The sequence below is a fragment of the Lipotes vexillifer genome, unplaced genomic scaffold (genome assembly GCF_000442215.2).
Source record: "Lipotes vexillifer unplaced genomic scaffold, Lipotes_vexillifer_v1.1 scaffold133, whole genome shotgun sequence".
Lineage (NCBI taxonomy): Eukaryota > Metazoa > Chordata > Mammalia > Artiodactyla > Lipotidae > Lipotes > Lipotes vexillifer.
In genome coordinates this window covers 71,904-82,050 of record NW_006795585.1, presented here as the reverse complement: position 1 = coordinate 82,050, position 10,147 = coordinate 71,904, and the positions used below count along the sequence as shown (strand labels likewise).

Genomic DNA, 10,147 nt, shown 5'->3' with positions numbered 1-10,147 from the left:
AGAAGGAAGAGAGAGAGGTAAGAAAAGTTGAAGGGAAGGAGGGAAAGAGGAAAGGATGGAGGCAGGAGGGACGTATAAGTCTGCCCGACCCTCAACCCCGGCTGGGAACTGCGGGAAACACGCAGGCAGCCCAGGCCATGTTTCCGGTGGCTCTGAATTCTCATATTCCATTAATCTTCTCTATTTATACAGCCTAAGACCATATTCACATTTCTGGAAGCCTCACACATGTTGGCTTATACTGAGTTTATAATTTATTAGGCCTTTATCACACATGCTTCAGTTTCAGTACATCACCTCTGTTCTATACTTGAGCTCAAAAAGCAAACCAACCAATGTAAAACAGTTACATCAAATCAGGAACTTTTACCAACTCTCATTGAATTTTATATCAGGATTTAGGCCTCCACTGAAAGCTTTCCTGGCCTGGGTGGCTCTCCCTGTGGAATTCAGTGATCCCCACGGGCTGTTCCAAGGTTGATCGTTCTTTGGACCATTGAACAGTTTACACTTTCCACACGAGAATCCATCCACCCCAAGCACAGAGGAAGATGGGTGGCCCTGTGGGCACCACCCCCTGACTTCCAGCCCCCTCACTCCCTGGGGGTCCTGTTCCCACCCTGATTGCTGGGGGTGGCGGTTCTTCTCCACTCAAGGGTGTCCACACACTTGGGAACAGTGGTGAGAACCACGGCTCAGCAGGGAGTACTATGGGATGCCAGAGGAGATGAACCACATTAACTAATTTATTACCCACTAATAGAAGCTCTCAGAAATTCGATCAGTCCCGTACTGGCAATAACACTCTTTGAAATTAATTAGAATCTAGACATCTTGACAGTGTTTAAAATGGGCCCTTTGTAGTTCCTGTATCCATGGTGCTTGATCTTTAAAATATAAAAGGAAAATCACACTTCTTCCAAACATAATGAAACCTTTATTTTTAAAGCCAGTGAACTAACACTTTACATATCTTGAATGCTTTTAGGATTGAACTAATTCAGCTTTCTGTCAAACCTAGGATTCCCAGAAAGCTTCTTGAGACAGCCCTCCTCCAAGATGGATAAATCCACCCCATGGCTTTCCATTGATGACTGATGGCTCAGGTTCCTGTAGTGCCCTCTAAGGTCCAACCATTCTTCATTGCCTACAAAATAAATTCCAAATTGGGAAGTAGCCTGGCAGGCGAAGCCCCTTATGATCTGGCTTTCAGTTCACATTTGCCTGTTTCTTTCTGATATTCTTTTTCACTCCAGATAAAATGAATTGGCACTGTCCTGAGATGTCCTGTCTCCACGGTCTCTGGATTTGTACTTCTTGGTACACGTGCCTTTCCAGCCACTCGACCTCCAACCACACATATGCCTTCATGACAAAGCCCATTCTTCTATGCCAGCCTTAATATCACTTTTCTCAGAAACTTCTCTGTGCTCCACAAAGGGAAGCTGTATTTCCACCCTCCAAACTCCCTCAGCATTTTTTCCGGATCGTAGATGTGGATATAACTGTATATTTTATACCTTCATTTAACTGTAGACACCTTTATGATATGTATGATTACTATCTAGTGAGCATTTATTAAAATCAGGCATCATACTAAGCCCCTCCACGTTTTTTATCTTTGCAGCCCCACAAAGTAGGTAATGAGCTGCACCTTTGGCCAACTCCTTTGGCCCAAAAGACAAAGCATATCTCTCTTTTGCAAATAGTAAAGTTGAGATTCAGAGAAATGGTGTAAATTGTTCAAGGTCACATTCATATGGAATGGAGTAACTGGAATTTGGTCCTGTGTGTATTGGGCTTTAAATCTATGCTCGCTGGTGGACCATGTGCTTTTCACCAAGTGATTTATCACCTTACTCTCCCTAGCACCTAATATGATGCCAGCACAGAGCAGCTGATAAATAAACACAGGTTGAAGGGAACCAAGGAAGGAGACAGGGAAAGAAAAAAGGGAGAGAGAGAGAAGGGGTGAGTTATAAGACTATATAGTTCATGAGACTTTAAGGTATTAGACTAAATCAGAATTAATCAACTGTACATATCCCCAAAGTTAACTTTTTATTAAATCTTTACCTATTAGCTATTTTTTTCTTGTGTGTCCTCATGATTAAGGCTAATAAGTGCTGAAAACATCTAATGTATTGAGAATTTTAATAACGTAATTTCTAGTTATAAGTATTTCTGTAAGTTGCCTCTTTGGCCTATCCCAACCAGAAAATGATTTTTAATATACTGAATGGAATCCAAATAATTATTCAAATACCTGTTTTATGTTCCCCCTGCTAATTGATTGTAGTCAGTTGAAGGCCAGAATTTGTGGGGGGATGAGTGGGGGGGAAGGGAGAGGGAGTAAAGGACGCATTTAACAACCATAGTTGTTTTAGCTTAAGTTTTTTCTAAGGAGATTTCAGTCATGATTTACTTCTTGTTCTTTGATGTTATTCAGCTTAGTGTATCCTATTCAAAGCCCTTCATTTTACAGAAATCTTTAAATCATACTTCTTTAAAATAGAGAAATTTTACTGCCTGCTAACTTTCAGCAAATACCAGACTATAAAAACCACATATGATGTCTGCTCATGCAGTCATCGAGCACCTATAACATGGAAGGTCTCGGTGGTGTCATAATTAGGCAGATCTTAAATCTTAAGTAATTAGAGGGTGTGGACTGTGAAACTTAAGAAGAAATGACTTGTAGACATTTTTTTTTAATGCTTATTTTGCTGGATATGTTTCCCCAAAATGGTGTGCTCTTTGAAAGGATTTGTGCTAGTGCGCTACCCAAGTATATAGAAAATTGTGGGGAATATACATCAGATAAAAAAATAGATTACACATAGCAGCATTTTCATATTCTAAAAAGGATAATTTCTTGCAGAAAAACTAAACAAAGACAGTGATCTAAAATTTCATTTTATGAAATATGGCTAGTTTGGGTTTACAGTTTTTAATGTTGTGTAACATGCCCTATGACATATCCTCAATTTTTTTTATCCCTCCAAAGATTCTGACAAATTACTTAAATTTTCTACATTTAACCTTAGCAGTAACTTAACGCTCCTTCCTACCTGAACATATAGCCATCCTGACACTTCACAAGATGCCCCAAAACAAAACGTCATCTACCTTGCCTTCTATAATACTATTCACTTCTTTTGATTGCTGGAAAATTTTAGGGTAACTCAAAAAAGGTGTTCATCAATTTGTTCAATGAAAGAAAACTGAAATCAAAACCATTTCCTGCAGCTGGCCACAATTTCAAATCATCTCTGAATCACATAAACTGGATTAAGCTTAGGAACAGGCTCTGTTCCTGGAAATTTCAACAAGCAGCAATCCTAGCCATCAAATAATTGACTCTCTTCCCCTCTCTTCTCGACAGGAAAACCCAGCACCAAACAAGAGTCCATGGGACACTTTCAAAAACCCCAGTGAATACCAACATTACACCACAATCAATGTCTTAGATACAGAGGCAAAGGACACCTTGGAACTGAGGCCAGCAGAGTGGGAGAAATGTCTGAATTTGCCTCTGGATGTGCAGGAGGGGGACTTTCAAACAGAAGTTTAACAAAATCAAAATGGACTGAGGTGGAGACAAAATGTATTGCACTGACACTTAAGACTTGGGAAGCCTGACATTTCTATCCGGACAGTGTGACTCTCTCATGTCAGCACCTCCACATGCCAAATGTCAGTGGTGTCTGCTTTGGTAACTTCTCCCTAGTCAGGCGAATGGAGAGAAGCCCAGGTGTACAGTCCTGACCACCCTGTGTTGTAAGTACCCGTGGAATGGATTTGTAGGGTAAACTTTATAGATAAACCTCAAGCAACGATTCATGTTGTAACCGCTTCATATGGTTTAGTTTTCAAAAAACTTCACCATGAAGCACAATGTATATATTTATGCAGTTTTTAAAGTTTATAACAGTCTGTTTGGCCATTACTACACTTTTTACTTTATAATATAAAAGCAAAGTTTTTGTCATTAAATGAATGTTTGTTGAGCTACATTCTTCATTGCTTTAAATGCAATAAAGTAATAATCTCACTTTTATATGAATAATATATTTCACATCTTTATTATTGCAGTTTTCTCTAGAAAGCTCTGAGTAGCTTTCTCTGCTGCAGCTGTGTATAAAATATTTAAAATGTTGTATGGTGTAAATAAACTTTTGTCTACATATCAGTTTTTTAGTGCATTTTATTTTGGATTTGCTGAACGGAAATTTACATATTTATAAAGTTTTGTTTCACTACAGATACTGAAAATGTATTCATGGTTTTAATAGCATACCGTTATTACTCCTTTGAGGCTAATGATTTCTCCAATGTAATAGTAGGTCTGTATAGTGCTTCTGTATTTTCTACTCACACACCCTTTGGAGCAATGTACCATGTAAATGCGGCTTGTCAGAAATCTGCTGCCATCATACTCTTACATAAATATTATGTTTTTTCTCTCTCATGGCAAAAAAAGTTAACTGCTAGTAGGAAACAGTAAGTTACCATACAAAAAATAATACAGGGACAATGTTTATTATAAGTAATGAAGTTCACTGCATGTTTCACAGAAGAAACTACTTGTACTACCGTTCTTCATGGCATATGGGGAAAATGAACTTATTTGGGATTTTTTAAAAAATTGTATCTGTACATTCTCTAGCAGCAGGAAAGGGGAGTGAATGTATTGGCAGATGATTTATCTGTGAAGAGTCTGACATGAGCCTACTGCAGAAGGCTCTCTGGTGTCCTGTCTGGTGTTAGAGCCACACAGTGATGTCCCCCTCCCCTCAGGGTGGCACCAGAGGAACTCGGGGGCCAGGGGGGCAGGTTGGGGAGAGGATTTCGGCAATTTCCTCATCCTTTCAGGGTTGATGAGATTGTGCTTTTCAGTCTGAGGGAAGTAAAGGGAGTGGGGAGGAGATTGGGGGCTTCGAAATTTCTAAGATGTTTATTTAGTTTGCTGGTTAAGCCTGGGCTGCACGGCCTCCTGTGGTCTGGCCGAGACTCAGATGGGCTTCTTCTGCCAGTGACCGAGGGGACCCCGGCCCACAGGCCACGAGGCAGACACCAAGGTGCTTCAACCTCAAGGGCGCCTTAAAACCCAACTCCTGTCAGATACCCTTCCTGTGCTCCATGTAAAGACGTGAGAAGTATATTTTTAATCAGATTTTAAAAATAAAAGTGACATCATTATGCAAAAAAGAGTACAACATAACGAAGGACTGGTTTTTCAATAAAAATAAACTTGATGCTAATTATAATGTAATTGTAATATTTAATGGCTATTAAATTTATCAGATGACTTTCCGGTGGCAGGAATAATATTTAGGAAATTTCTCTCACTTTCTCTCTCTCTCTCTATTATATATAAACACACACATATATGAATGTGTGTATATGTATACATATACACACATACACATATGCACATATATATATATAAAATCCATAATGCTCAGCTCCATCTCAGTACCCTGTAGAGGAAATGAAAATCATATATACAGTTCCCCATTTCAAACTGTAAAATCTTGATGAAAAAGAAAATTAAAAAACACAATAGGGCTTCCCTGGTGGCGCAGTGGTTGAGAGTCCGCCTGCCGATGCAGGGGACGTGGGTTCGTGCCCCGATCCGCGAGGATCCCGCGTGCCGCGGAGCGGCTGGGCCCGTGGGCCATGGCTGCTGAGCCTGCGTGTCCGGAGCCTGTGCTCCACAGCGGGAGAGGCTACGGCAGTGAGAGGCCTGCGCAAGACAAAAAACAAAACAAAACACAATAAGCATATGTTTGAAAACAAATTCAAATGTTTAAAGAGATAAATTCAATATATTATTGTAATATTTCTTCTAAAACCATATTATTCATGGCCATAAAACAAAAACTTATACTTTTTGCCATTTTTCTCTAGTTCCAATAACTCTAAATATTAGATTAATATATGAAAGCTAACCAAAATTTGCATACTTAAAAATGTTAGTATAAATTTACTCTAAGAAGGATGCCCAGTTGTAGTGGTGCTTTCTGTTTGTTTTTTAATCTGTAAGAAAAAAAATGCAGGTCAGTAAGTATCAAGGAATCATCATTTTAAGGCAGCCCTCTTCTAGTACACGCCTTTGAAGTTTCCACTGCACTTAAACACGTACTCTGCCAAAGTGGGTGCAGCTGTCACCCAGATAGTGCTGGGCACATCCCTCTGAGCCAACTCAGGACCTGCCAGGGTCCTTGTGCCCTTGGACTGGAAGGTCTCCCCTTCCGCATGACCGGATTTTCCTTATGCTTCAGGATAACGTCATATTTCTTCTTCATGAAGTTATCCATGATTTTCCAAGCTAGAAAATAATTTCTCCTGTGAACTCTTACAGCACTGCTTCTGTACCTCTCCTAGGATTTTAAAAATCTTCTATCTTGTTACTTATACACATTTTTGATAGCCTCTGGTGGACTGTAAGTGCCTGGAGGGCAGGATTCACATCTGATCCATTTTTGTATCTGTAAGGGACCTACCACAATAATGTGCACACAATAAGTATTTGTTGAATTATTTGTGGAATTTATTTTAGAATTGCCTACAGTCATATATATCATCACACATCCAAAAGAGTTTACTGAACAATTATTATGTGTTTACTTCTATAAGGCCTCTGTTTTAGGTAGCTCACAATATACTGAATATATGAGATACATATGTGAAACAAGTATTAATATTATTTAAATATTAAGGAGCTCTTATTACCCTATATTGTCTTTTTGTCCTTAAGATTGCCACATGGGGCAGGAATTAATTACCCTAAAGATGGGGCTCAGAAGAGGCTGAGCTACCTAAGATCACCATAAGTAAATGACAGACCCACTATTAGAGCCCAGGTCTTCTGACTTCTACTTTGGGGCCATTCTCCTGATGCCACCGTATTTCCACTTGTTCCTTCTACATTATTAAATCCCCAAATCAAATAACAACAAGTTCCATGGAAATGTTTTTCAGGTGAATCGTAGAGGCAGAAAACTGAAAACATGCATTAGCTCTCATGGGGGTGCTGAGGCTGGAGCTGATTGTAGCAGAAAAGCATGGCTTATCCAAAATAACAGGTGATTTTAAACAGACTTGGATCTAGAGTCCATTGTGTGGTTCTATTTGGACCTGCTTTACTTCTCAAACCCACTTGAAATGTACTTAATTTTTCCCCAGTTTTGTTATTACCTGCACACATGCAACAGGAGACAGAAGAGAGAAGCCAACCTGAATTTTCAGGTTGGATTTAGACACTTGGTAAAAATATATAGCCACAAGAACTTTAAAAAAAGCGTAATCAAAACCCCACTGCTTCAAAAAATTCACCTTGTAAATTTTGAATCACTCTTAGCTTCTTAGGAAAACTTTGTTAGTTTTAGTTTTCCAGAGTTATTGATGTCAAAATCAATTCAAGAAATTCTACAATGTTGTAGCACCCCATTGAAGAATATGAGACAAACATGTCTGCAGCATGTCAATCTACACAGAGTTTCACATGATGAAAAAATCATCTTGCCCCTAAGATGTTTCTGTAGTTATCTGTAACTGGGATATTACAACAGAAAAGAGGTTTAATAAGAACAGAGAACCAGAAGAACACAGAGACTGAAGAAATTTTGGTGACCAATGAAAATGGCTATTGTCTTTTCGGTGTCAAAAAACAAATCCAGACTTAGGTAAGGAGAACCTTTATTTGAAAAGACTACTGCAGTAGGACAGAGAGACTGTTGCAGTAGGGAGAACAGTCCAACTGTGAGATCCAGAACATCACAGATGGCAGGCAGGAAGGGGTGAGTCAGCAAGACAAGAAGGAACTGGATGGGAGAGTAGGATGAGTGGACAGTGGGACCAAGTAGCACTGGGAATGTCTTTCTCAGTGGCTAGACAATTCTGGGACAGATAGACAGGCAGGGGCGGTGGTTCCATTTTCCCTGCTTGGTTAATCTCCTGATTGTTGTTTAAACTCAAGGATGATCCAAAGTTCAGGAGCCTGGGAAAAGGAAGACGCCCAACTGAAGTTTGGTCAAGTTAGCAAGTATTTTGTTCAAATTGGTCCATGGGCACAAACAGTTCTGCTAGTAATCTCAAGACAAAGCATAGGAATTTGGATGGTCTGTGTCTGATTTTTGTCATAAGTAGACAAGAGGTTCATCTGAGAGTCTTGTCTAAGTAATATCAGCAGGGTGGTTCTTTGCATTTTGTAAGACATTTTTTTTTTGGAACACAGAAGAGTGGGGGATTTCTTAACCACTGCCATTTTCCAAAGTCATAGAGCTCAGGTAAAGTTCAACACTGTCACAGTGAAAGAAACTAAGCCCACTGGAATGAGAAGAATTATTCAAGAATAGTCCATGTGTAGCCAGCAGTGATTAAAGAAATGACTTTTCTCATGTTAGACAATAGTCATGGCTCTTCCTGTTTTGCAGATGACATGATACTATACATAGAAAATCCTAAAGATGTCACCAGAAAACTGCTAGAATTAGTCAACGAATTTGGTAAGGTTGCAGGATACAAAATAAATGCACAGAAATCTCTGGCATTCCTATGCACTAACAACAAAAAATCAGAAAGAGAAATCAAGGAAACAATCCCATTTACCATGGCAACAAAAAGAATAAAATACCTAAGAATAAACCTACCTAAGTAGGCAAAAGATTTGTACTTAAAAAACTATAAAACACTGATGAAAGAAATCAAAGATGAATGACATAAACAGATGGAGAAATCCACCATGTTCTTGGATTGGAAGACTCAATACTGTGAGAATGACTATACTACACAAAACAATCTACAGTTTCAATGCAATCCCTATCAAATTACCAATGACATTCTTCACAGAATTAGAACAAAAAATTTTACAATTTGTATGGAAACACAAAAGACCCCGAATAGCCAGAGCAATCTTGAGAAAGAAAACCGTAGCTGGAGGAATCAGGCTACCTGACTTCAAACTATACTACAAAGCTACAGTAATCAAGACAGTATGATACTGGCACAAAAACAGAAATACAGATCAATGGAACAGGATATAAAGCCCAGAGATAAACCCATGCACATATGGTCACCTAATCTATGACAAAGGAGGCATACAATGGAGAAAAGACAGCCTCTTCAATAAGTGGAAAACTGGACAGATACATGTAAAAGAATGAAATTAGAACACTACCTAACACCATAAACAAAAAATAAACTCCAAATTGATTAAAGACCTAAATATAAGACAGGACACTATAAAACTTTTAGAGGAAAACATAGAAAGAACACTCTTTGACATAAACCAGAGCAAGATCTTTTTTGACCCACCTCCTAGAGAAATGGAAATAAAAATAAACAAATGGGACCTAATTAAACTTAAAAGCTTCTGCATAGTAAAGAAAACCATAAACAAGATGAAAAGACAACCCTCAGAATGGGAGAAAATGTTTGCAAATGAAGCAACAGATAAAGGATTAATCTCCAAAATATACAAACAGCTCATGGAGCTCAATATCAAAAAACCCAAAAAACCCAAATGAAAAATGGGTGGAAGACCTAAAGAGACATTTCACCAAAGAAGACATACAGATGGCCAAGAGGCACATGAAAAGATGCTCAACATCACTATTAGAGAAATGCAAATCAAAACTACAATGAGGTATCACTTCATACCAGTCAAAATGGCCATCATCAAAAAATCTACAAACAATAAAAGCTGGAAAGGGTGTGGAGAAAAGGGAACCCTCTTGCACTATTAGTGGGAATGTAAATTGATACAGCCACTATGGAGAACAGTATGGAGGTTCCTTAAAAAACTACAAATAGAACTACCATATGACCCAGCAATCCCACTACTGGGCATATACCCAGAGAAAACCATAATTCAAAAAGAGTCATGTACCACAATGTTCATTGCAGCTCTATTTACAATAGCCAGGGCATGGAAGCAACCTAAATGTCCATCAACACGTTGGATAAAGATGTGGCACATATATACAATGGAATGTTACTCAGCCATAAAAAGAAACGAAATTGAGTTATTTGTACTGAGGTGGATGGACCTAGAGTCTATCATACAGAGTTAAGTAAGTCAGAAAGAGAAAAACAAATACCATATGCTAACACATATATATATATGGAATCTAAAAAAAAA

General features: G+C 38.7%; 1 protein-coding gene across 2 annotated transcripts in view; it reads left to right on the top strand.

The window, feature by feature from the left end:
• Positions 1-4,192, top strand: part of ADGRB3 (adhesion G protein-coupled receptor B3) — an 800,758-nt gene extending 796,566 nt beyond the window's left edge. Inside the window, exon 32 of one of the 2 annotated variants that reach the window (XM_007467820.1) lies at positions 3,386-4,192. In XM_007467820.1, the coding sequence (XP_007467882.1) occupies positions 3,386-3,574 (189 nt within the window). In that variant the 3' untranslated portion in view covers positions 3,575-4,192. The remainder of the gene's footprint in view (positions 1-3,385) is intronic. The other variant, XM_007467821.1, reaches the window with a different exon arrangement.
• The last annotated feature ends 5,955 nt before the right edge of the window (positions 4,193-10,147 follow it).